The following is a 27,998-nucleotide window of genomic DNA, read 5'->3' as shown; positions in this document are numbered from 1 at the left end:
AACCGTCATTCATAAATACAAAATTTTATTAGTGTAGAAAGACCACAATGCTTTTCATATCACAACACTCAAGACACGCCAAGTTATTCAAATACATAATTACTTATCTTGACTAAACCAAACAGTGCAGTTTAATAAAAGATATACCAAAGATAGAGTTCACAAATTCATTATCAGACTGAAAAAAAAAAAGAACACAGTCTAGGATTAACAGGAATAAGCTTCATCATAAGGGGGAGAAGTTTCATCATTATAAAGGTATAGAATGTTTAGGCAAATACAAGTACGTTCTTTGATATAGTAAAATGTATCTCTTTAAAATTCCTTTAAACAGGATTTGTTTAGGACAGCAGCGTTTTCTTTCTATTGAATCTTCGTAGTTCTTAAAAGCATAAGGGATATCAATTCAGAAACTATGAGAGCGACTCTGCGGCCTCAGAGTCAAATCCTACCCTCTAACTAGTAATATTCTACCATTATATCACATTAATAAATAACCTTCAATGACGGCTATGAATGGAACTTTGCTTTGTGCTAGAAACACTCCCAATACTTCAAAAATGCTACAGCTAGAAAAATGTCCTGTAAATAAAGAAAAAGCACGTAAGATAGCTTTTTTTTTTTCTTCAAAAAATCTCTGGTTTTACAAATTTTCTTTAAATCAGTAAGCAAAGCACCATGTTCTTTCTTCTTATCAGAATATCTTCTGTCCCCATAATATAATTAACAAGGACAATTATATTATTTATATCAAGAAACACTATAACTTTCATTTCTCCCATTCTTCATATTAGAAGTACTACATTTCCCAGTGTATACGCACTAGACACTGGGATAATGAATGAAATATAATAATTTGGAGGGATATATGTAATTTATAACCAAAACTTACCCAGGATTGCATATTTGCATATTTACAAGTTAGTGTATAGCTCTGACTTGAATTACAAAGTGCGAAAGGAAATTTTCAGAATGATTGTAGTGCAGAATAGAACGTTTTCCCCTTTCTAGGAATCATTCCCACTTTGTCTCCAAAGTAGCAAATCAACAGCATCTGATGTGTGGTCTTGGTGGAGGCAATTCTGGTGGAATCTCAGGTTCTGGTTGTAAGGAGAGGATACTATTGGACAGCTCATTCCTTAAAATATCCAGAGGCATCTTCAGGATAAACAGAAGACAAAAACACACTTTAACTACACAACGTATAAGGTAAGTGCTCTGCAAATCGTACAATTATATAAGAGCAAAGTGTTTTTATATAAAACTCTCTAATCCTCAAAGTTTAACTAGACATTCAAATACTAAGACAAAAAACAAAACAGGTTCAGGATGCATCATGTCCCTTTATACCTGAGGAAGAAGAGACAAGATGGACCTCATAAACATGTCTTTTTCATGGCCCAGTGTAATGGGAACTCAGTGCATTAATACATAAAAAAGCGGTTCTGCATTCTCAGTGGGTACAGCATTACTGAAGAAAGAAATAACCTTTCTAATAAAGCAGCCATTTTATTAGATGCTTCTGAATTATGTTTGAACTGAGCAGATAACACGTAATAATAACAAAATTCTTACTAAAAAATCTTTGAATGTAAGCCTAAAGATGCCTGAAGAAATTGCTGCTACTTAGTGAAGCTGTCTAGTAATTCTCCTGGCGCTCAGCATCACTGAAAGGCTTTGGTGATAGAATAGGGGAGGCAAGGACCAGGGCCTCTCAGCTCAGATCCCTGCACATTCGCTGTCTCCTCCATCTGTAAGTAACTTAGTCCTTGTGGGAAAACAGGAACAGAAGAAAAGCAAATGTCAGACAAACAGGCACACTGTCGTGCCAGCGCCAGTCACTCCACCAAACTGTATTTGAGGCTAAGCAAATACACCGGACATTAATACCAAGGATACTGAAAACCACCAGATGGAAGGGCTGCTGCTACAGCAGGCTGGATGCCTCTGGCCGAGTTAACAACTTCACCTGCTCCTTAAGACTGAGAAAAACTACTGTACTTCCCTTTTGAAATAATAAATCCTCAACCAAAAAATAATAAACAGTATGTTTCAGATGAAAAACATTCATGCAGATTTTTTTACCTTTTTCAGAATGTCATCAACAAGTTTCAGAAATATTTCATCCACATTGAAGTTATCCTTGGCACTTGCTTCACAGAACCGCATCCCGGTTATCTGCTGTGCGAACTAAGGAAACAAGTTATTTTTCCTCTCTGTGGGGTGCGATGTTGTCTAATGTATGAATATGAGGCCAACGATGGGGAATCATATCTTCTGGGCTTCCGCTATATGGGAAGGGGTGGACTAAAGGTTTGTTAAGGCCGGTGTATGCTTAACTGTAAAGTTCCTAAGTGCAGAAAATTCTTACATAAGTAAATAACAAAGCAAAACCCAGTGATACTATGACCTTCAAGTCAAATTATGTGACCAAATTTCTAAAACTGTAATGTATCTGACATTTAAAATGTGAATACCACTGATTCTCCAAGGAAGATTAACATATACTAGTATCAGAGTGAGAGACAATCATGAAAGCAATTTTATGCTTTAAAAAAATATTTCTCTGTATATAGTGTCAGGTTAGATAATAATGCAGCATATACTAATGTGGGTTTTTTTCTTCAATTTCAAAATGAATTTAAGGCAGCAAGATTGCTAAAAAAAAAAAAAGCAAACATGAGAAGGATGTGATTGAGTGATACTATGTAACTATTTCATAATTTAAAAAAATAAGTAATTTGTTAAAAGGTAAAGCATATCAACTGCTAACATACAAAGTGTGGGAACTGACTTCTCTCTCCTGCCCCCCAGGTTTCTCTCACCTTTTCACCCTGCTGTCTGGTGATTTCTCTGTCAGTTTCACAGTCCAACTTATTTCCAACTAAGAGAAGTTCTGCATCTTCGGAAGCATACTGTGGAATTTTAAAAGAAGCTGCATTTCAAAAATGGGCATTGTCATATGCTGACAGGAAATGTAAAACAATCCAGTATTTTTCACTCATTTGTTCATTCACTCTACAAATCTTTGAGCATCTTCTCTGTCCCAGGCAGACCTGGTTACTGTGGCATGGAAGACAGCTCACAGCATTTTAGAAAGAAACGTGGTTCTAGGTATATGAACCACAATGTTCTTAGCCTCTGACCAGTAATTCCTTAGAATCTATCCTAAGGAAATGATTCAAAATAAAGGCAAGGCTTTGTACTTAAAAATGATCATTAATAAAAAAAATGTAAAAATCCAACAAAATAGACCGAGAATGAAATAAGGTAAGGTACACAAAAGAATGCAGCCATTAAAAACAACAATACATGGCCCAGCCAGTGTGGCTCAATGGTTGAGTGTCGACCTATGAACTAGGAGGCCAAAGTTTGATTCCTGGTCAGGGCACATGCCCGGGCTTTGGCTTGATCCCTGATAGGGGGCGTGCAGGAGGCAGCTGATCAATGATCCTCATCATTGGTGTTTCTATCTCTCTTTCCCTCTTCCTTCTCTGAAATCAATTATATATATATATATATATATATATATATATATTTTTTTTTTTTAAAACATGCTTTGGAAGAACAGTTAATGACATAGGAAGGCCATTATGACAGAATATTTAGTGAAATAAGCAGGTTGTAACACTGAATAAAGTATAAATCCAATTTGGTTTTTCAGGATGGCAGAACTATAGATTTGGGCTTTGAGTTCAAACAGCCCAGGATACCAGAATAAAAATCCTGGTTTTATTACTTATAATAATAAAACTTTGATTATTGCAATATGGATTAAAGACTTTATAATGTAAAAGCATGCTTCATAAATATGTTTTCTTTTATAAGGATTAACACCCATGAGCAAAGAGTTCATATCTGGAAAAAAAAATGCAACACTTACCTTATCAATCATCTTCATCCATTTTGGCAAATCATCAAATGTCTCCTTCTTAGTAATATCATATACTAATATGATCCCCTTGGCACTTCTGTAATAAGCTGAGGTAATGCTGTTGAATCTCTCTTGACCTGCTGTGTCCCTAAGAAATAGCAGCAAAAAAATCAGTTCCTAAACCATAACCATAGTAAGCAACTCCACATTCCAATGCACACAGGGAGAGTGGTGGCCCCACCAGGCTGGTTCCTTCTAGTCACCAGGCCACTCCTCATGTGCACGCTCACTATTAGTGGGGATAGCTTTTCTGAGCTAGTTTTATTCAAACAAAAACATAAAGGAGTCCCAATTTCCTTCAAACCAAGCTTTTGAAAATAGAAAAAAAAAAGCATTTTTATGGCAAAAGTCATAATAAAAAGAGGGAGAGAGAAGGCAGATCCCACGTAATTTAACTAAAGATACTAAAATCCTATACATAGCAAAATCTTAATTATAAAAAACTTACCAATGTGAAAGCTCATGCAAAAATAGCATCCTATATAACAAAAGGCTAATATGCAAATAGACCGAACTATGGAACAACAGAACAACCGGTCGCTATGATGTGCGCTGACTACCAGGGGGCGCGTGCAGAACATGGTGGACATTGGCCAAGGCGGATGGTGGAGCAGGTGAGCGGGTACACTAGACCAAGGCGGGGCGCCGGTCACTGTCATCAAGGCAAGCCTCTAATGGTTACTGAAAATTCTTTGCTCTTGTGCGCTGTGGTCCCACCTGGCGCTCACACCCACTGTGGTGCCCGGCAGCTGCCGGCCCCGATCGCCCCTCAGGGCTTCTCCACCTCGCCCTGCTCCTGAGGGGCAATCAGGGCCGGCAGCCACCTCTTGCACCCGCTGCCAGCGACAGCCTCACTCGCATATGCTGCTGGTACCAGAGCTGCCGCTCACACCCACTGCTGGCGCCAGCCCCAATCACACCACAGCTGGTGCCAGAGTCACCGCCCAGCGCCAGTCCCAATAGCTCAGCACCGTCAGTGGGTGCAAGTGGCGGCTGCCAGCCCCAATTGCCCCTGAGGGCTTCTCTACCTATCCCTGCTCCTGAGAGGCAATCAGGGCAGCAGCCGCCACTCACACCTGCTGTCGGCGCCTGCCCCAACTGCTCTGTGCCATCAGCGGGTGTGAGCGGGGCCGGTGCTGTCAGTGCGTGGGAGTGGCAGTGGTGGGAGCAGGGCTACTGGCAGACAGGGGGCCAGGGGCCATGGCGGGAGGGGCTGGGCAGGGGTGCAGAGGATGGGCAGAGACCTGCCCCTGTGCTCACCGCACCCTTGTGGCCCACATTTCCTTTCAAGGTACACGAATTAGCGTACTGGGCCCCTAGTTAAATATAAAAGTCATTTCTGATTTCTTAACTCATACTCAAGTGACTCATTTAAGCTAACATTAGCTTCGGAATGAATTTTTTGACATTCATGAATAAAATTATGAAATCATGAGGTAACTTAATACTACAAATTACATTAAGTACACTTGACCACACTTTCCTCCCTGACAAAGTCATAAACTTTGCTCTAGAAGGTTCTAAATTTTTAATTGACTGTGAGGAAAATTGTTGTGGAGGGAATAAGAGAAATAGCAAAAATGAACAAGGAGTTAGGTGGTGGGCGATATTCAACTTTTATTTTGTAGTCATAAAGTATTATGGTCAAGTCAGCTTTTCTAGGTATTTTACCTCTATCAATTGGTGTATTAACAGGTATAAATGCCGTTATTCCCCCAATTTCCTCAAAGCCTGTCTAGGGTGGACAGGAGCTGTTCTGGAAAGCTCTGCTCCAGCAGGCAGGCCCCGGGCAATCACTGTGGGTGCCAGGTACCCGGGCTCCAGTCTTGCTTCTTTAGAGAACTCAGCCTTTCTGAAATGAGCTGTTTCTAACGTGTAAAATGGTAGAAAGATAACACCCTCTAGGGGAGGCAGTCACCAACAAAGAGAAACGAGGGATAATTTAAACTATTTAAGTCTACAACCCTCCTTTAACCAATCTCAATGGCTAATATCTGATTTTGTTGATAAGAATCATCCACTAATGAAAAATGCTACAGAATCCTTTTAAACAGAATAAGTGGTCAAAGGGAAAGAGAGGGGAGTTACCAAATAGGTTTATAATTACAGCAATGTTCATTATTCTCTGACTGCTACTTTGAAACCTAAGAACTACTTATTCTCCTGAAGTTTGGCACTTCAACGTGAGGAAGGACATAAGCACGCTAGTAGTGTATAGAAGCTGGCTGTGAGAAAGTTTTTCCATCTAAGAAGCCAAGAAACTGCTTGAGACAAATGTGGCTCAGCAGAGCAGGGCTTCTGAGCGGGGAAACAATGTCTCTAAAGATGATCTATAATTTAGCTTTCCCCAAAGCCTAACTGCTGGCATACGCCCAGGGGCCACGGTGGGTCACAGGGGAGTAAGCTGGGCAGTAGAGTAACAACAGTAAGGTTCCCACTGCAAGGCTATTCAAAGCTTGTAGCATGACAGTGCGTGTCTCAGTGGGAGAGTGTGTGCAACATTTTCCTGGTCGAGGTGCAACTTGTGGGGACTGTGTCCCTAAAACACCCCTTGGCAATGGCTATAATTTATGGCTTCATTCAGATTGAACTCACCACCGATTAGTTCACATTTCTGATGTTATGCCAAGCAAACAAAACTTGCTGGCAAATTCATTTCACATAAAAAACAAAGCCATTTGCTTTGTTCCAGAGGACACAAGAATCCCATGATGTCCTTGACTGAAGGCCCACGAGGGGTAGGGCTGGTCTGTTTCTGTCTACCAGGGTCCAGTAGGGTGTTTGACCCAGAGCAGCTGTCAATAAACACGTGCTGACCAAAACATTACATGTTTAAAATGTAGAAAGTTTAATTCAGTTCAAGTATTTAAGTACCTACTATGTACCAGCACCAAAAAAACCTACGCAAGTCTCCCTTTTCAAAAATTAGATAAGGTAACCAATCTGATCATGCTTTTATCTTTCTATAAAGATGCAGAATCCTAGTATTTCCCCCTCTTTATCACCATGAACCCGAATTTTTGCTGTAATGACAAAGAACTGATTAATAGAGATTTGCAAATTATTAATGCCAGCCAAATCATCATTTACTATAGTTAGCATGTGATCTTACTATTATTTCTCTCTCTGCTTTTGGTGTAAATTAAAAAAATTCCTAAATTCTGTTTCCCCAAATTGGTAATACAATGATGTTTTAAAAATTCAAAAATTCTCATCTGTAATATTTAATATATCCAGTAAAATGACACAATTACTAATTTGAAAAGCAGGAACCAATTTCAGTATGTGAAATGCTCTTCCTCTTCCAAGCACAGAACGAAAGGAAAAGAGTTTGGCGTTAATAGAAGAACGCTGGCGAGCACCAAACTCCCCAACAGTGGAGACTGGCACAATGACAGAATGAGGGGCCCCTACACAAAGCATTTTAATTCTGTGTTTGCCTAAAGTAGGAGACAAATATCATGGTCAAGTCCATTTCAACACAATGACTCTAAGTCACCATGTTTAACTTCCAGGATAGCATTTGGATGTAAATGCATGAAAATATACTCTAGCAGAAACATTTTCATTTTAGTTATACTTTAAGCTCTTATCTATCTATCTATCTATCTATCTATCATCTATCTATCTAAAAGCCCAGCGACTGTTACGGTGGAGTGATCAGAACTGCCGGAACGACCAGTGACTATGACATGCACTGTGGCAGCCAACCAGCCTGATCCTTCAGGCTCCAATCGGACATGCCCTGTCCTGGCTGGCCTGGCCCCTGATCAGCCCCGAACATCTTTGCTGTGAGCCTTTTTGTGAGCCAAATTAATAAATTCCCACTGATTTGATTAGTGAGTCAACATTCAGGTTGAGTCACCTACTGACTCAGTAAACCTGGCTGAGGAAGTGGGGAAGGAGGAAGGTGATGGAAGGAGGAAGGGACAGGGGAAGGAGGCAGTAACCAACACAGCAGCTCAAAAACAGGAGCCCTAAACGTCTGAGTGAGGTTACCACGCCCAAATCAAAAGCACACAAATGAAGTCAAGAAGTGATGGGAAAACCCAGGTTCAGTCTCAGAAAGTAGAGGTCAAATTAAGAGAATCACACCAACCACAGAGGGAGCTGCCCTCCCTCCAGCTAGCCCCAACCCTGATCGGACCCCCGACCCTGATCGGGGGTGGGCCGTCTGGCCAACCTCCCATGGCTCCCCCCCCACCATCCTGGCCTAATGGGCCCCCATCAAAACAGGCCAGCCGGACTCCACCTGTGCAGGAATTTGTGCACCAGGTCTCTAGTGTGTGTGTGTGTGTGTGTGTGTGTGTGTGTGTGTGTGTGTGTATGGCTAATATGCTAAGTGTCCGACCATCCGACTGGTTGCTATGATGTGCACTGACCACCAGGGAGCAGACGCTCAATACAGGAACTGCCAAGGTGCAGTGACTTGGCAGCGGTGGTTCTCAGGTTATGCACCCTGAAACCAGAGAGGAGGGAGCCAATTCCTCGCAGGGCCATGCGATTCCACCTTCGGCCATGGGTTATGTTGTTGCTGGTTTACTGCACACTTGTGTTTGCGTTCCACACCCTGTACGACAGCAACTTTACAGAGTGCCCTCTCACACTCCGGGACCCCTCGGGGGATGTCTAAGAGCCGGAGGGACTCCGCTCACTCTGCAGATGCCAAGGAGGGACTGCGGGAGGTTGGCTCCAGGGCATGTCTGGCCCATTTCACCTAGTCCTGCCCCGCTGGCCACCTTCTAATTAACTTCCTTTCAATGTGCACGAATCCGTGCACCGGGTCACTAGTATACATATATGTAGAAACACTCTAAGTACAGAGATGTGAAAATCAGTTTGTTGATTTTCTAACCCTAGATAAATCAAGGAACTGAAAAATGTGACCTAAAAATGTAACAATGACATCTGTAGCTTTGGGTACTTTAAACCTTCAAGAATCTACAGTAAATAACATTTTCTTAGATGGACTATATCCAGACATCATCAAGAAAAAAATGCACTTCTTCTGACAACACCTCTCTGTGAAGGCCGACTGGCAGTGCTTGCAGGGACTGACAGTGTACAAAATTGGAGCAGGGCTATTATTAGCAGCCTCTCTGAAGAGCTCCTTCCAACCATACCAGATCCTCCTATGACACCAAAATAAGCCACATGTTTCTTTAAGTAATGAACCAGGACTCCATTGCTTCCTTTCTACCTACTGGATAACAATAATGTCTTTTCCTTCAGGAAAAGATAAGTCCTACTTCCTAACTGAATCACTGGGGTATTCCCCATAGAAAACTTGCAATCATCCTTTCAATAGATTCAGTGAATCTTGCTTTTCCTCTGTTACATTCTTCACCAATGTGGTACAGATTTGAAAATTTTGAGAACTAAGTCTGAGGAGTGAAGAGCGAAGGAGAAGCAGAGAAGGAGTTATTTGGGGAAATGCTTTTACACCCAAGAGAGAAGTGCTTTTGGGGTGCCCTGTGCATTTCTTGGAACTGTACTATCACACCTTTCCCCATGGACTGGGATTCATAAGGCAGGGCCCACCTACATTAGGTACAAAGCCACTGGAGTGAGATCCAGAAGTATCCAATGTCACCAGCACAGACTCAGTGAGCAGAGCTCCAGGGGGCACAGGGCATTTGGACACACTCCAAAACAGATTACTACTCGACTATGCCAGAGTTAGGTTCCTTCTCAAACCCTACTCGCTACACTAACTGCTGGGAACTTAGTCCAAGTTCTACCTTTATCCTCTGCTCACTAGTTACAGGTGTTGGGTCTGAGCCCCTCCGCCTAGCGACTAGACCTTCTTGGACGCCGGGTCTTAGATGGAGAAGCCATGAGAAATTGTGGGTATATAAGGAGGAGTTGTTATTGCAGAAGTCAGTGGCCACATAGCCTTCAGACGAAACAGTTCTTTAAGCAGTCCATAAAACAGGCGGCCGTACATACACCTAGATACATCTTCCCACACATCAGCAGTATTAGCCTCTGTGTCTGCAGCAGCTTCCGAGCAACCGCAAGCTGCCTCTAGACCTATAGCTTTACATAGCAATAGTACCCGAGCTCCCTGCCTCAGCAGCTTCTCCCAGCCTCCCTGGTCTCTCCCCTCTCTCCAGCACACTCCTCTGCCCAGCACACTGGCTGGTTAACATGGGAGCTATATCTGAGGTCTCTATAAAGCTCTTAGCCTTACATTGTAGCAGTACCAGCTCTCAGCTCCGTCTCTCCCTTTCCTCTCTCTAGCTCACATAATATAACATGTATATTACTCCAGAGACAAAGAAGTAATATATATTACTTCATGCCAATAGTTACACCAATCATATTTTGGCTAGAGAAGGGCATGCATGTGCAGTATACCATGGGATTATTGTGTGTGTGTCCTTGCACCTGCTTATGGTATCTTAGCCTAGGCACAGAGTGGCCTTGGACAATCCGTGTACTGACGACAAGACCTCTGTGCTTTCACTGGCCTTGACTATCAGGCGTCTCTGGCATGATTCCCATAGGTGGACATACTCCAAATACTTTCAAAGATGGTCTTTACCTTAAAGAGCTTATAAAATTAAAAATAGCAGCTCATGTGAAAGATACTTTGTTGCCATTTCCAGAGTTCAAAAAAATAGGCAACAAAACACAAAACAGTTTGCTGCCTTTCTGATCATGGGCCAATCTAGTAAGAAATATGCATTATTTGGGGTATCAAGTATTTAGGCAAGACTGTTAATGTTTCATAATTAAGTTAAAACATCTTACAGTGGATTATATAGCCACAGATGGCCAAATAAAGATATTACCTCAGACACCTCCGATGAGCAAGCAATGCTGGTTCGGCTGCAGCTGTATCCCAGACAGGGACACGGATGAAGAATGAAGGCATGGCACTAACATTCAAGCATTAGGTGACCGATGATGCCACAGATGAGGCAGCAATTAACGCAGATGAAAGCAAACACACACATGGTGGACAAACACTCAGAGCTGAGGTTGACCTGCCGAGAGGAGTTAGTAAGCTGAGTACACTGCAGCTGTGTCGTTAAAACAAAAGGGCATTCTCAGAACAGCTCAGCGGTGACTTTTAAACCAACACCAGACCTGATCCTCTCTCCACAGATCGGTTTCCTAATGCTCCCTGTGGGCTGCTGAGAGCCAGCAGAGAGCTCTTAGAGCTGAACACAGTGGCAGCACAGCTGGTTTGGTCTCTCATACGACTATATTGTGAGAAAGGGGCTGTGGATTCATTTCCAGTTGACATTAATGAGGGTTTACTTCATGTAGCATCAGCAATATGGCCAGAGGAGTGTGTGTGTCCCGCAGTGATATTCACACTGTGCCACCAAGAAGAGTCCCTGAACTCTACAGGTTATCTGGCTTGAAACTGCGCAAATCTGGTCAGAAACATACTGAACTGTCTTTGAATACTATCAAACAAAATAACTTTAAAAACATGAAGACAAGCATTTCAGCAATCATTTTAGTGATGACAGTTTTGTCAAATGATTTGAAAATAGAGACAACGGCATAACTGCCCATGTGCAAATAGGATATGAAATAAGCAGACTCTTCTAAATTCTCTCTCACTGTTCATTTTATTTAAACATGAGCAAAGGAGAGGAAAAGTAGGAGAACAAACCAGCTCAAATGGTTAATTGTATTAGACAAGCGTATGGACTGTTAAACATGAATGGCAATTACTGGGTACAGATTCTCCACTTACCAGATCTGTAGTCTAATTTTCTTTCCTCTTAGCTCTACAGTTTTTATTTTAAAATCAACACCTGTAAATAAAACAAATTAAAAAAAAAGATGTAATTTGTCAAAAAAAAAAACAATCCCACTTATACATTTTAATATATCATTACTAGAAAAACAAAAAACAAAACTGATATTAGCAACTCTCAAAAGGGAAAAGCAGAAGCGTGCCAGTATCTGTAAGCACCCAATAATTCCACACTTCAATACACAACTGTAAGTCAACCTATGCTATGTTTTACCCTAAATAGTTATGTAGCATTTACTATTCATAATATAACTAAAAATTTTTAAATTTCTAATTACTATAATTTATTACTACCATAAGTTTAGTATAAAAATCATTTAAAATTATATTTAATGATTATATTAATAACTGGATTTAAAAGAATGTTACCTGGGTGAAAATTCTTATATAGAACACTGGAAACAATCTTGATTTCAAACAGCCTTACTCTGAACTTACAAATTATTGTATTAAATTCTTTTAGCATTTGCAGAAAATTTAGTTAATATATAAACAGCACTTCTTTATTATATGGTCAATAGTATGGAAGAGGAATTATTTTTTTAAATTTACACATAAAAATTAACAATTTTTATTTATTTTAATATTAACAAGCAAACCATCATGTATCACTGTCCCTTTCCAATTCAGATGATTTTTACACCAAATTTTTATTTGTGTAGGTTACCATCTTAGTTATAGAAAACAAATATTTCAGACAGTATTTTTCACACAATTTTCAAAACTAAAGAAAGTAAACCAAAGGAATGCTGGCTAAATTTGAGAACTAGAAACATATTCTTTACAGGAACTGCTTCCTGACTGCTTTGTAGGATCCAGGGTGCTCATGCTGCCTGACTTCCAAAAAGCAGGGGGAACACATCTATCCAGGAGTGCCATGTGGCCACGGAGAACAGGGACCCCCTCCCAGGCTCTCCATTTCAGGGAACTGATGCAGCACTTCAATGTCAGATGATGTTCTTGAGGTGAAGGGAAAGGCATATGACTGACTTTTATAATTAGTAACACCCTGTGGACACCAATGCAATACCAAAAAACATGTTTACAACCCTGGGCAGAGGTGGGGCAGTAGCCCTCATCTGTACAATACAGAGAAGTTGCATGAATATAAAATGTCACAAGAAAACAAAGCTATTCGTAATCTCTTACACCAGATATAATTTCAAATGTCACCGAGTGAAACCTGGTTAATTCAATTTCACGTTCAGTTCTGGAATAAATTTGCTTTCCAGAGCCAAATGACACTGAAACCACCTTAAAACACGAAGCATGTTTGTTCATCAACAGTATCCTCAGGGTTCCTTAATGGCTCAACCACAGGGGAAGAGTATAGCTTAAAGTGATATTCTACAAGGCACAAAAAACAGCCTGGAGATATCTGCTATGTTCTGATTTTAAACAGACCAAATAGTCTTCCTTATATTAGCATCAAGTTGGGACCTCACTATGTTACTCTGGGATGGCAGTTTACAAATCAAATTCATATTTGTTATGGCTACTATTGTTTTACTTTTATTTCCAGTTATTTTTATTTTTTAAGTTTTAGTTAAGGGAACTGTAACTTTTATAATACATATCACAGTGGCTACTACTTTATTGCACTTGTGAGCTCTGCTTCAAATCAACTAAAAGAATCCTTTTAAACAAATAGCTAGTGCAAATAATTTTTGTTTTGATTAGGCTGTATTCTCTGCGAAGAATTGCTCTGAGCCTGAACATGTCACTCTTTTTCAGCCAACTTGAAAATTTATCAACTTTAGCAGTCCTACACTAGGACTATTTTGTAACCACAAAGTTCAATAAATAAAATAAAAGGAAAATGTACAAATATTCAAAATCAAAAAGTGGTAATGTTATCATAATTTTAACACGAAAACAAAGTAAAGATAACAGTGAACAGGGTTCATAATCTGTTTAGCCAAAATGAAAACTGTCTAGTTTTAGTGAATAGATTAACGACAAAGGAACTAACAACAATAGAAAAATACCCAGGGCTAAATCTAAAACTCCATAAAAGGAACAGCTGATTAAAATGGTCCTCTCTCTTAGATGAAATATCCTTTACATCTAACAGACACTAGGTGGCTTGCAAAGATTGGGAACTTACTCCAATTTAAGGCTTAGAAACACATCCTTGTATCAAAGCATACAACTAAACATTCTTAAAAACCTTCTTATATGAAGTCAAAGTATCTCTTAATGCTGTCTATTTGTAATATCTGCATGCTATAGAAATGGTAAAGATCCCTAATAAAAGGCAGCAAGTCATTAAAGCCTTGAATATTCATATTAGTTTGGAAGAAGCCAGCACAGAGAAGTTTCTCCTCACTGAGGAGGAATGCCTACCAACAACGCTTATAAACAAACAGGGACAAAAAGGGGGGCACCTTCATTTCCATCCACAGCACTTGCTGAAAACCCAGTTTTCTATAGGCCTCTTGACTGATAGGAAGCGATCAGTCCTACTACTCCATCAGTTGATGAGGACAGTCCCTGCCCTCAAAGGGCTAAGTCATACCGTCCTAATCAATAAACACCCCATGTACTTGGCAAAGAAATGCTTTTCTCTGCTGTCCTCTCTTAGAGAGCCTCCTTGTCTGCCCAGAATGTAAGTCCTTAGTGATTCCTGTCTGAACCCTTATGATGGCCCCACCCCTTACCCTCAATTCCTCATGTGTTCCCAGTTCTTGGGCCTGAACTCTTTTCTAGCCCTACCGCCTGCTCCTTCTTTGTTGGTGGTGTCCCCTCTGAGGACACAGCCTTTGACTCCTGAAAGCCTAGGATAATGCCTGGCAACTAAATAAATCTGATGAATAGACCCCCTCCCGTAATCAAATGCTGGATATGTAAGGAGGAATGATGCTATTTGGGGAAAAATTAGGGAAGTTCAGAACTTAGGATTTTAAAGCCCAAACAAAACACTTAAGTAGTAAAAAGAAAGGGCAACTGTCCTGAGTGTGTCTGGTAGGCAGAGCAGTGGGATTCCTACAATTCCTATGATTGATGTAAATCCTTAGAGCAGCGGTTCTCAACCTGTGGTTCAAGACCCCTTTGGGGGTAGAACGACCCTTTCACAGGGGTCGCCTAAGACCATCGGAAAACACATATATAATTACATACTGTTTTTGTGATTAATCACTATGCTTTAATTATGTTCAATTTGTAACAATGAAAATACATCCTGCATATCAGATATTTTCATTACTATTTATAATAGTAGCAAAGTTACAGTTATGAAGTAGCAACGAAAATAATTTTATGGTTGGGGGTCACCACAACATGAGGAACTGTATTAAAGGGTCGTGGCATTAGGGAGGTTGAGAACCACTGCCTTAGAGGATGGGGCAGTCTTAATAACTCATGTCCTCTCCTTACATACAGCCATCCCAGGAATTATGGTAACCATTTATTCGGCTGCTTAGATGGGAAGTGGTCCACTAAGTGGATTATTCTGACAACAGGAGCTTACCTTTCTTTCTTTTTTAAACCCTCACTCGAGGATATGCTTTTATTAAATTTAGAGAGAGAGGAAAGAGAGAGAGAGAGAGAAGCAGTGATGTGAGAGAGACACATTGATTGGTTGCTTCCCACATGCACCCTGACCAGGGCTGGAGATCAAACTTGCAACCCAGGTAAGTACATGCCCTTGACTGGGAATTGAACCTGAGACCCTTTGGTCCATAGGTTGGTGCTCTAACCACTGAGCTACCGACCAGGCTGTCTTCTTCTTTTTTTTAATCTCAATGACCTTTAATAGCAACAATAGTGGGCACTTGTCAAACATGCTGTGCCTGACATCCAACACATGGAATCCTGCAGCAGCCCAACGAGGAATAAACTATACCCTCATTTTGCAGAGGAAAACAGAATGGAGAGAAGAAAAGGTGATTTGCATTAAGGTCATAGCACTTGCTAGTTCAGTGGCAGATATCTGATTCAAATTTGTAACACTGCCCACAAATGAAAGTCAAATGCTTGAAAAAAGGAGTGTGAAATGTTCTGTAAATGACCCAGAATCACCACATCAAGCTGTTAAAGAACAGAGCTTAACTTTGAAATTTGCCTTTTTCTTTGTGTTCATCTTTCATAAACCTTAGCAATAGCATCAAGAATTTGTACTAGTATACTTAGTGCTGATAAAATTTCTAAGTTCCCCTCCCTTAAGGCAAAACATTTCCAAAACATTAGTGTATTTCTTTTTGCTGGGCCACAGAAGTTACAAAAGTGAAAATAAAAAAATAAACAGAAGCTTCTTTCTGCACATTCCTTTCCAGCAAAAGCTAAAAAAATAAAAAGCAAAAATAACACCATGGTCCATGCCTATAATTACAGCTGAACAGACATCCTCTCCTTTTCCTTCTCTGCCCAACCCCACCACCAAAGATCTGATTTTATCTTACTTAACACTTTCAGGAAGTTGAAGGATTTCAGACTTTGAAATATGTCTCAGTTCAAATAATGGTTGCAATTTAAATGCCACTTTATAGTAACTATCTTAAATCTGTATAGCTTTTCTTCCAAGGATATCCTATATAATAAAAGGGTAATATGCAAATTGACCCTAACAGCAGAATGACTGGGAATGACTGGTCACTATGACACACACTGACCACCAGGGGGCAGATGCTCATTGCAGGAGATTCCCCCTGGTGGTCTGTGGGTTCCCACAGGGGGAGCTCTGCTCAGCCACAAGCCAGGCTGACGGCTGCCAGTACAGCAGTGGTGGTGGGAGCCTCTCCGCCTGCTCAGCAGCGCTAAGGATGTCCGACTGCAGCTTAGGCCTGCTCCCTGCTGGCAAGTGGACATCCCCCGAGGGCTCCGGGGCTGCCAGAGGGATGTCTGCCAGCTTAGTCCCAATCCCCAGGGGAGTGATCCTAAGCCAGCAGGTGGACATCCCCTGAGGGGTCCCAGACTGTGAGAGGGCAGAGGCCGGGCTGAGGTACAAATTTTTGTGCACCGAGCCTCTAGTATACCTTATAACAGGGGTCCTCAAACTACGGCCTGCGGGCCACATGCAAATACAAATATTGTATTTGTTCCTGTTTTGTTTTTTTACTTCAAAATAAGATATGTGCAGTGTGCATAGGAATTTGTTCATAGTTTTTTTTTAAACTATAGTCCGGCCCTCCAACGGTCTGAGGGACAGTGAACTGGCCCCCTGTTTAAAAAGTTTGAGGACCCCTGCCTTATAAAGTGTTGCCCAATTTTGGATGTAATATTTCTACCAAGGGAGAGCATTTCTAGCATTTTCACTGAAAGCGAGAAAATAAATTCAGAAATGCATAAAGGTCACATAAAGTAAATTTATCATTAAAAAAACAAGCCATGCCCTAGCCAGTTTGGCTCAGTGGATAGAGCATCTGCCTGTGGACTGAAGGGTCACAGGTTCGATTCTGGTCAAGGGCACATGCCTGGGTTGCAGGCTCGATCCCCAGTAGGGGTCTGCAGGAGGCAGCCAATCAATGATTCTCTCTCATCATTGATGTTTCTCTTTCTCTCTCCCTCTCCCTTCCTCTCTGAAATCAATAAAAATATATTAAAAGAAAAACAAAAAAGCCAAGTCGCATGACGGTGAAGCCAGTCTTCTGTCTAAACACAATCTACCAGAGCAGAATACAACAGAAATTCCCAGAGGAAAGCACCACATAAAGGTCAGTAGACCATCTTTCAATTTCTGCACTGAAAGCACTGAACTTGAGAACTCCCTATTATTTAATACTAGAGGCCCAGTGCACGAAATTCGTGCACGGGTGAGGTCCCTAGGCCTAGCTGGTGATCGAAGCATGAGCGCCTGGCATGGAAGGGCAGGTACCAGCTGACCTCTGGGCCCTGGGCAACACCTGGGCCGCCAGGCCCTCATGTGCCCCCCTCTGCTTGAGTCATGGCACCTGAGTCCCCATGTGGAAATGCGATGAGTGTGGCTGGATGCGGTGGGCTGGGGCGCAGCGTGGGCCTCTGGGCTGCCCAGCACACCGCACAGAAGCTGGGCGGGCAGCGCACTCTCTCCCGGCCAGCCTTGCAGACCGGCTCCTGCACGGCAGGTGCCCCCACATCCTGTGCCTGCTGCCCTCCATGGTGTTATCCAAAGCAGTAGCAGGAGCAGCAGCTGTAGCTCTACTCCAAGGAGTGGTGAGCATGAGGCCAGGCAGCCAGAGAGGGGCTGTGGGTGGAGAGCGAGGGACCTGGCATGGCATCCACTCCTACGCCGCATGCACGTTCAGCACTTGGGTGGGGGCCTCGGGGTTGGGGCGGAGGCTGAGCCTGATCAGGGCCGAGACCACTGGGCCCCTGTGGTCCTGGCAATGAGCTTCCCTGACGCTCAAGCCCTGGCGTCCTGGGGGAGATTAGCAGGGGGAGTGAGAGCGAGTTTGACGGACACCCTGCATTCTCACCGCATCTCCGTCCCCATTATCCCCACCCCCAGGTAGCCCACAAGAGGTCGCAGCCCCCCACCTGGGTGCCGCAGGAGGTTGGTTGCCACCACCCACTATCAGTTCCCCACCCCAGCCCGGGGCCTGCTGGCCGGGGGGAAGGGCCAACTGCCACTGCGGTGGGCGGGCGGCAGGTCAATCGGGGCCTGCCAGCTGGGGGAGAGACCTGGGAGGTTGGCTGCTGGTCCTGAGGAGAGAGCCAGCCCTTGGCCCCCCTGGGAAAGGGGCTGCGTTGCCGCCACCCACCCCTGGTTCCCTGTCCCAGCCCAGAGCCTGGCCCCAATCGGGTGGTGGGGGCCTGCTGGCTGGGGGGAGAGACTGCGGGAGGTTGGCTGGCAGGGCCCATCTGGCAATCAGGGCCTGCAGGCTGGGGGCAGCTCCTGCATTGAGCGTCTGCCCCCTGGTGGTCAGCGTGTTTCACAGCGACTGGTCGTTCCTATCGTTCCATCGTAATGGTTGCTTAGGCTTTTATATAGATAGATAGATTATCTGGCTTTTCCTACTTTCACTATTACGAGTCTTCGATGAAATAGAAATTAAGTACTACAACTAAAATATTCTGATCATTCTCAGAAGTAGGTACCATTAAAATAGTAAAATAATTGCATGTCATTAAAAAATGCTTATCAGGCCTGAGGATATCAAAAGTCTATCCTAAGTTTAAGAACATCTGCCTCTCTTTCATTCCAGGTTGACATGCCTCCACTCCAGCACATGAAGACTCCCTGTGCCTGCCCTTGACATATGCAGGAGCATAAGGAGACAGCCTTGCACTTGGCTGGAACGAACACACTGTGACACCACAAATTACATCAGGCAGGGACAGAACAGAGAGCTGGAGGTTATCAGAGAAGAGGCTTGGGGAAACAGAGTATGTGTACCACCCGGGAGCCCATCAGAACAGGCGGGTGGTTCCATTTCCATGAACCATCCTATTTAATAAAAGGCTAATATGCAAATTGGCCGAAAGGCGGAATGACTGGTTGCTATGATGCGCACTGACCACCAGGAGGCAGACGCTGGGCTCACAGTTGGTGAGCGCAGTGGCGGTGGCAGGAGCCTCTCCTGCCTTTGCAGCAGCGCTAAGGATGTCCGACTGATGGCTTAAATATGTATAAGCCGTCATCGGACATCCCTTGAGGGCTCCCAGACTGCGAGAAGGTAGTTTGGGCTGAGGGACCTCCCCCCGAGTGCACGAATTTCGTGCACTGGGCCTCTAGTCCATGTATAAAACAATTTCACAGAAAGGGGTTTAATTCCTTTATAATAAAAAGATTAAAAACTATTTTGTGGTGTTTACTATGTTTCAGGTACTAGTCTAAAGGCTTTACATTTACTCACTGTACATAACTCACTGCAGTATATCCTCTTAACAATTTGAGGTAGATATTATCACTGTCCCCATTCTACAGGTGAGAAAACACATCAGAGGTTAGTTACTTGCCTAAGGTCACCAAGCTGGTATTAGAGCAGATTTGAACCTGAGCTGAATGGCTTCAGGCTATGCTCCCCCCTGTGCAGCCTCACCTGATGAATGAGGGTATGGCTGCAAGAGAGGTATAAATACGTATTCAATGTTAAAAAAGAATTCTGCATTGTTAGGGAAATATTGCAAAGTAAAAATGAGGGATGCTGACTGGCTTAGACAGACTGCTCCTGCATCTGCAGGCCTTCCTCTGCTCACAGACCCTTATCAGAAAAAGCAGTCATTTTGACCTCTTGATGGGGGGAGGGGAAGAAGAGAGAAGAATCTGGAAAATTAAAAACAAAAACCCAGATATCAAATGGTGGATCAGTAATATTTTCTTCTTATGCAAAAAATATTAACTTTACTACTATTTAGGTTGGGTCCATAAAAATACAAGTAGATTTTGTACCTTACACAGGCCATCTCCTTACATTTTATTTCCTATCCTCCTATGTATATTTCAGTATGCATCTCTAAAGGATAAGAATTATTTATTGGAGTGTTTCAGAATTTTTGCATCTATAATATAAATTAGAAAGAGAAGGGAACATAACTGGCATTTATAATTGCCTTTTCTAGGCCAGGTACATAAGATATTTTATCTCCACTTACTCCTGTACCAAAAGGTAGGAAAAGAGTGTAAGCCCTATTTTTTCCCCTTCCTTTTATAAATGAGGGAAATGAAATTCAAGTCACACTGATAGCTGTGGTAGAGCTGGGACTTAAATCCAGGACTTTGTGCCTACTTCTGAACTCCACACTCTTCCCACAATATGCCACCCCAGGAGCTCCTGGAATGAGTAATGGCCAATGAGAAGGCCAAGTGTTTTTCTTTTTAAGTGAAAAATTAAAAGCGAAAATTTGATGGTAGGTGTGTGATTCTTTTTCAGTAAACAAGAGAGCAGAGTTCTGCTGTGTAGCAGGCCTAAAGAGGGAGACAGCATGCAAGAACAACACAGCTCCTCATTTAGAAGGGGCCTGTTCCTTCCCCCGAGAGCTGGTTTAGGGGGTTTGAAGCTTCTGTGTTAAATTAAGCCTGGAAAACCAGAAGAGTTCTATTCATCAGCTATTTCCATTCTAACTCTGCCTGAGGTGGAAATGCAGGTTGTTGTTTTGTAAGCTAAGAAGGCATTATGTAAGCACCAGAAACCAAGCAGTGGAGGCTGTCAGATTTGGTGGGAAAAGGTTTTCTATGGAATCTAGTGTTCTGTTAGGCCTGTGTTTTCTGATTTTAAAGGAAAAGCATTCAAAAAACAAACAAAAGAACCCCACAGTCACATTCAATTAAGGACACTATTTTAGGTCTGTAGTTTTGGTTTTCCAAATATTTTCCAAATGTCAGAGATGTGCAACCACAGAACAAAAGGAGAACAATCAATTTCTTCCTCTGCTGAAGTGCAACAGCACAGCCCTTCACCTCTTTTCTGACATTTTATTATGACTATTTCCATGACTCACCCCTTCTGAAAAGGACAAGCCAGGTGAGCAGGCCTTAGCGTTGCATCCAATAAATGGTTAGCAGAGTGGCATCTTGTATAAATATGAACAGCCTCTCAAAAATATCTGCTGACTACTGCACAGAGCTGTTTTCTTTACAAATTCAAACAAAAACTTAATTAGAACAATGTATGTGAAACCCAAGGCTGGAGAATAATTTGAACCTCTCACAAGAACCAACTCGGTCTCCTCAAGCCAGTTCCAAGATCCGCACCAGATTGCTCCTGGCCGACTCCACAGGCTGGAGGGAGAGAAGCAATCTCTAAGAATCTGGATCTCTGTCATGCATAATGAAACCTTTCTTCTTCAGTGCCAGTGAACAGGGAAAGGCTGAGTGCACTTGAGCCAGGTCTTTAAATAGATTTTCATTCAACCTAAACAACCCCACTGCAATACATTTCCATACTTTCTCTGAAAGATAGCTCCATTACATTAAGTTCATTAAAATAAACCTAACCACACAATGCATAGTATAGGCTGGTATAAAAACCAAATAACCAAGACGCATTGGTTCCTTTCACACTCACATCTCCCTGAGTCATCATGTTACATCACTTTGGCTGGGAGAAGTGTTGGGCTTTTGCAGTGGGAATTCTAGACAACTTTCCCAAATTCTCTTTTAAGTAAAACACTTAGGCAGATCAGCTATGGCTTGGAAGACTACAGATAAATACAGAAGAGCAAACTAAAAGACAGTTTAAAATCTGAATCCAATTGATGTTCATTCTTGGTTTTCTAAAAATCTCTGTTTCCAGAATAAAGTATGAGTCATCAATGTCCCTTACCAGCGGTTCCATTGCTTCTAGATAAAGTTGACCAGACACTCGTGAACTGCAGTTCACCTACCATGTCTCCTAACGTTCAAGGCCAGACCCACAGAGAGCCATTTCTGCCAGGGAATTGTATTCACCTGTTTCTAGGACCCCTCAATTCAATTCGGCTTGCAGTCTGACTGTTGGTCCTGATAACATGCAGCCAGCTGCACCACGAGCAGGCACCTTCCTCTCAACACAGGACTCAAGAAAGATGCGTTCTCACAAAGAACACAGGGACTACTGCCAGCAACTGAGTGAAACCAGGGCTTCAGTATGGCCCTTAGACCAGCCACTCTCAAGGGCCAGCCTGGGAAGTTTCACGCACTGCTACAAAATTAAAATCATGAAGACAGAGTAGGGAGGGTCTCAGAACTAAATTTAAAAAACTTTTTAATTAGGATATTCTGAATTTCCTAATTTGGGGGGAGACAACTTCATTTTAAATCTTTTTTTTTTTTTAAACTGGCATTTGTTTTTATTTTTATTAAATGTTTTTACTTGGCAAAATAAAAGAACTGGCAATCCCTATGTTGGTCTCCAGCACTTTGGGGGAAATTTTACTGCCCAGGAAAACCAGAATTCTGGTTTTGATGGCCCTACTCCTACTTTCTATTTAAAATGTCGAAATTTTGGAAAATTTTTATAAATATGTAGGCTTAAGATATGTAAATGAATGAATATTTAGGTAAGGAATTCAATTCTTAGAGCATTATTTTAATATCCAGAAAGCAAGTGACAAGTGATGATAGGGGCATACAGAAAGTCAATTTCATGGATACCAAGATCAATGGTATCATTATCTTCACAGGTTGTGGGAGGACCAAATTACATAAGCAGCAAAGGGATTAATGATTCTGATTTTAATACATCAGAAATGTCACAAAGCAGAGTAAATATAAATCTCAAAGTAAGCTAAGGAACACAGAAAGAACTCTTTGCAGCCCTACCCCTGACCACTTGCTGACCAGTTGTGCCACAGTGGCTAAGTTTCTCTCTCTGAGACTTTGCTTTCTTATCTGTAAAATGGGGATAACTTTGAGGAATGTTATGAGGATCATAGAGTGTACTTTTGCTGATACATAGTAAATACTCAACAAATTGTAGCTACTACGGAATGAATGTTGTATTTTATATGTAAAGACAACTAAATTACTTATCCAAAGTCACAAGTGGCAAACCCTAAATAAAGAGCCCAGGCTCTTTAATCTTACTCTATTGTTTTTTCTAGATTGCAATGTTCTTGAAGTGGGGGTGGGTGTTGCCTGATAAAACCATTTCAGTTAAAACAAAAACCATTTCAGTCAAAACAAAATTAACAGGTAGCATCGAATAAAACAAAAGTTGACAAATATATAATTTTATGTTTTTTTAATATTAGATAGCTGTGAATTTCTACAGCCAGCTAGTTTTTTTTCCCATTTCTCAAACTTTAAAAAGCTGCTCCTGTACTTTTAAAAGTCTGATATGCTAGCTATATCAGACTAAGTAATTCAATTTCATAAATACAAGATACCATTATCCTATATAATAAAAGCCTAATATGGAAATTGTCCCCTCGGGCAGTTGTTCAACTGGGAGACCAGGAGTTTGACAGCTCACTATGATGTGTGCTGACCACCAGGAGGCAGCGTGAAACATGGCGGGCATCAACGAAGCACGTTGGCAGTGGATGAAAGTGGAGGTGCTACCGGCCCCAATGACAGCAGGATGGCAGTGGGATGGTGGAGCAGGTGAATGGGCAGCGCCAGGTCAAGGCGGGTGCAAGTGGGGGCCCAACTGCCCCGCCATTGGTGACCAGTGGCGGGGACAGGGCTGCTGCCCAGCTCCCAGGAGCTGAGAGAGCCAGGTGGGGGGGAGGGGGCGGCCCTGACCGATTGCTCCACGGACTGCGACCAGTGACCAGCAGCAGTGGCGGGACTCCCAGGTGGTTAAGGGGCCGGGCGAGGGTCCCGGCCCTGATCGATCGCCCCGCAGGCAGGATGGTAGAGCAGGTGAGAGGGCGCCACCAGGCCAAGGTGGGGTGCCAGGAGGGGCTGTGGGGCTGGGGGCAGGAGCTGGGGCCCGATCTCTGCAGGCCACCTCAAGGGACCCCACCCATGTATGAACTTGTGCACCAGGCCTCTAGTTTGAAAAATAATCCTTCACTTAGACAATTTCCATTGAATAGTCAATTATTAAAAACAGCTTTTTAGCTTTTCATACCCTGGTGAATTTTGTGTCTTTAAACCAAGGCAACTTCTGATATGATTTTTAAAAACCAACATTTTGCTCACTTAAAATAGCTTATTTAAAATCCCCAAGGCCTTCCACAATGACCTTTTATAGGAAGTCCAGGGGAACCTGATTCACTTTTAAAAGGCACTTTGGAGGCTGTCTCTTCTAGCCTCTGCATTACACAGGCACCTTGGTCTGCGCACGCTCAGGCTCTTCCCCTGCTGTGGGGCGCACGGTCTTCTCCAGACTCTGCTGTCCCGAGCAGACCACAGCTGCAAGTCTGGACAGGGTGAGGGAAGGTGCTCCGGTGGAAGAGACTCCTTCTCTATGTGGAGCTGACTACATGGAGATGAAAGCCGACAAACTGGCCTCAGAAGGACCTATGAGCTAACTGCTCAGAGGGCAGGCATTCAGGTGAGGCAACCACAGTACTACACCACACCCAACGCCATATTTAAATAGCACTTTTCTCAAGGAACTCAAGGAATGAATTTATACTTACAGCATTCCAGTGGGAATGAAACTTCCCCTGACCGGTCCTCATCCTACCACTATGTCCCTCACATATTCTCTACACATCTCTACCGCTGCCCTTATCAACCCGGATGATCTTATTTCCCAGGACTCTGGGCCACATCTGGATAGACTATGTCCTATTCACTACTCAGTCCCCAGTGGGTAGCATATCACCTGACACACAGTGTAAATGCTCAATAAGTAATTTGATAAATGGAAGGAGAAAGCAACTCAGAAGCGGAGTTTAAAGGGCGATTAATTAGCTCTCTTCAAGTGTCTTCACACTCCGGGTCAGAACAGAAACTATCACCTTTCTCTGAATTTCCCACAATTAATAAACATGTTATCAAGCCAAGTACTACAGGCTATGTGTGGAGGAAACAAAAATGAGCAAGACAAGAATCCAAGCACATAAGGAAGCTCACAGTGGCAGTGGTAGGGGAGGTATGTGCATGTGTAAGTGTATGTATTTGATTGTTAAGGGAACAGAGGAACAAATTGCCTGGTCTCCTTGCTGGCCACTTTCTCATTCCCAGGTATCCTATGGAATCCTGCCCAATTAGTTTCACTGTCTTCATGCCAAGACTCCAGTTGCTATAGAATAAGGTCCACCCTCTTCAGCATGGCATCCAGGTCTCAAAGCATTCATTTCTGATGTTCCCTAGTGAGTCTTCCTCAGAATATGGGGGTGCTGCTCCACTATGGCCCCAGCTTAGAAAACCCTTCATCTCTCCTCTGCCTTCCTCTAAAGTACACCTCTGCTCATCTCCTGTCTCACCTCCATCCACCCAAACCGCTAGCCACCTATTAGTGCCTATGCTGATTTCTTTTCATCACGGAGTATAGCTGTATTATCTCTCATTTATTTAAAATATGTTTTTGTTGATTTCAGAGAGAGGGGGAGAGGGATAGAAACAATTGATGAGAAACATCAATTGGCTGCCTCCTGTATGCCCCCTACTGGGGATGGAGCCAGAATCCTGGGCCTGTGCCCTGATTGGAAACAGAACCGGTGACCTCCTGGTTCCTGGGTCGATGCTCAACCACTGAGCCACCAGTCGGGCTTATCCCTCATTTTTATATATTTTAGGTGTGGAGCCATAAAAGATTGGTAATTCTGAATTGCTTTTAATTCTATTTCATATGTCAGGTACTACAGTAACAGTATAAACCTTCATTTGATGGTTTAATACGTCCCTGTACTTTAGATGATCCAAGATTAAATATATGAAACAGGTATCGTTATGCCACTGAATTTTAACAGCATGGTCCCAAGGCAAACATTTAAAAAACACACAGGGTATAGAGAACACAAAAAATGATCTATTCCAAAGAAACACGAAGGGAAACAAATTCTCACAAACAAAACGACAATACAAAATTTGGGAGTTACTTTTCTGTTAAGGTAATGTAAAACAAATCCATCCCAAATTGTATTGCGTTGGAACTAGCACTGGTTACAATACTAAATATATGTACAAGAATACAGAATACTTTTAATTCTGAATTTCAAACTTAACTACTACTCAATGTTTCTTGGACATCCCCTGGGGAAACCACTCCTCGCCTATCACTGAAGGTGAATACCCTTTATTTTGAAGAACCAGCGCTCTGTGGTTCCTCCAGCTTTGAAGGGGCTTTCCACAGAAATCACTGTTACCCACACCCATGTGAAAGACCTCAACGCCAAGTCCTGTACATCTGACGTCATCAAAAAAATTTTCCTGCACTTTCAATTTTAGGTCCCCAGGGCATTCTGCTTCCTGACCTGGAGTGCCACTGTATTTACTTCATTGTTGCCCTTCACCCACCTGGGTGGTACTGGATAACTTATCTCCACTTCTGTCCCTGGGTTATTCGAGGTCATGAGCTAGTTCAGCCCAAGTCCCTGTGCCCCGCATTTACACTTAAAGACATTTAGTGTCGTTTTAGTCTTACTAGTCTCCATAGATCCTCCACAGGAAATCTTAAACTTCATTATTCCTGCATATCGTAAAAGTGAGTTCAAATTTATAAACTAAGCCTTGGTTCACGGTGGAAAAACTCCTCGCGCGGTACAGCTAAGGCACCAGCATTTGCTATAGTGACCACTCTGGCCTCTGGACGGGGGCGCAGCTTCAACTTCACTCCACAGTCCCCCTGCAGCCCACCTCGCACCACCTCTCCCTCGGGTCGAGAGTTTCCGAGGAGATGCTCGCACTGTGCCCGAGAGCCGGACGGGACCAATGCATCACCCCACCTCATGACCGCCCTTGGGGGTGCGGGAGGGGGCGCTCTGTAACCCGCTCCCACCGGGACCTCAGGAGGGCGCGAGGGGTCTGCGCCGCGAGAGGAGGCTGCAAGCGCAAGTCTGCGCGGAGCTACACTGCATCCCTCCGTCCGGCTTTGGGGGTCCTCCGCCTCCCCCCAGATCTCACCAACAGGCCCATCCACCAAGTGCAAGACCATCCAGTGGGAGAGGAAAAGCTCAGAGACGCGCTGAGAAACGAGGCCGACAATGCGAAGGGCACCAGCTGGGGCCCTGGGAGCCGAGGGGAGGCAGCGCCGGCGGCAGGAGAGCCCGGCCCCGGCCCCGGTCCGCCTGCTCGCGGAGCCCTTACCCACGGTGGACTTGCAGGCCTCGCAGAAGGTGTCGTCGGTGAAGCGCTCCATCAGGCTGGTCTTGCCCACGCCGCGGGAGCCGATGATGATGACCTGCAGCTTGAAGTCGGCCGGCCTGGGGGGCTGCTTCCTCCGGCGGGCCTGGCCCCCCGACAGCGCCGGGGAGCCCGTGCCCAGGCCGCCGCCCCCTGCCCGCCTCTGCAGCGCGGCGCCCGGATCCATGCACGCATACGGCTCCCGCTCGGCCCGCTGCCCGCCGCCGCCCGCCCCCGGGCCGCGCGCCTCGGGCCCCGGCGCCCCCTCGGCCTCCGCCGCGCGCCTGGGGTCGACCCCGGGCTCGGCGTCCGCCCGCTCGAGCGCTCCGGGCGGCCCGCGGGCTTCGCGCGGCAGCTGCGCCGCTGGTTGGCTGCCCGCGCCCGCGCCCAAGCCGCTGCCGCCGGCGATACCGCCGCCGCCGGGAGAGGAGGAAGGGAAACAGCTCCTCCGCAGCAGCGGCAGGAGCATCCCGGACGAGGAGGGGCAGGAAGCGCAGGCGCGGGGCGGCGGGTGGGAGGGGCGCGGGGCCCGCGGCGGGCGGGAGGCCCAGCGCACGCGCGCCCCCTGCTGGCGGGAGGACCGCTCGCCCTGCGCGCCTCGTCCGCCCTTCACCTACTTTGCTTTCTGCTCCCACTGTGTCCAGCTTGCAGCTCTCTCTTCCCTCTCTTTTCTGTCTGTCGTCTGTTTTTATCTTCTCCTTCTCTCC

The 27,998-nt window shown here is 43.9% G+C and overlaps 1 protein-coding gene across 2 annotated transcripts; it reads right to left on the bottom strand.

Annotated features, from left to right (window-relative positions):
- Positions 1 to 8: 8 nt before the first annotated feature.
- On the bottom strand, positions 9 to 27,762 carry RAB12 (RAB12, member RAS oncogene family). Of its 2 annotated transcripts, XM_070420644.1 has the most exons (6): positions 27,256 to 27,762; positions 11,652 to 11,712; positions 3,884 to 4,022; positions 2,826 to 2,915; positions 2,086 to 2,190; positions 9 to 1,158 (listed from the first exon to the last, which is right to left on the bottom strand). In XM_070420644.1, exons 1-6 carry the CDS (start codon positions 27,758 to 27,760, stop codon positions 1,045 to 1,047), a joined length of 1,014 nt encoding a protein of 337 aa, XP_070276745.1. In that variant the 5' UTR covers positions 27,761 to 27,762; the 3' UTR covers positions 9 to 1,044. The 2 variants fall into 2 exon arrangements, with proteins under 2 accessions (XP_070276745.1, XP_070276746.1); XM_070420645.1 differs by lacking the exon at positions 2,826 to 2,915.
- Between the last annotated feature and the right edge of the window lie 236 nt (positions 27,763 to 27,998).

This window comes from Myotis yumanensis, unplaced genomic scaffold (genome assembly GCF_028538775.1).
Source record: "Myotis yumanensis isolate MYYU_CA2020_CCGP unplaced genomic scaffold, mMyoYum1.0.hap1 SCAF_7, whole genome shotgun sequence".
Lineage (NCBI taxonomy): Eukaryota > Metazoa > Chordata > Mammalia > Chiroptera > Vespertilionidae > Myotis > Myotis yumanensis.
This window is presented reverse-complemented; position numbering and strand designations above follow the sequence as displayed.

Coding starts and splice junctions, on each gene's coding strand:
- RAB12 (XM_070420644.1), bottom strand. CDS start 27,760: ATGCTCCTGCCGCTGCTGCGGAGGAGCTGTTTCCCTTCCTCCTCTCCC. Junction 4,023..11,651: donor AAAATTAGACTACAGATCTG/GTAAGTGGAGAA, acceptor GCTATTTCTTAG/GGACACAGCAGGTCAAGAGA. Junction 2,916..3,883: donor GGATGAAGATGATTGATAAG/GTAAGTGTTGCA, acceptor AAAATTCCACAG/TATGCTTCCGAAGATGCAGA.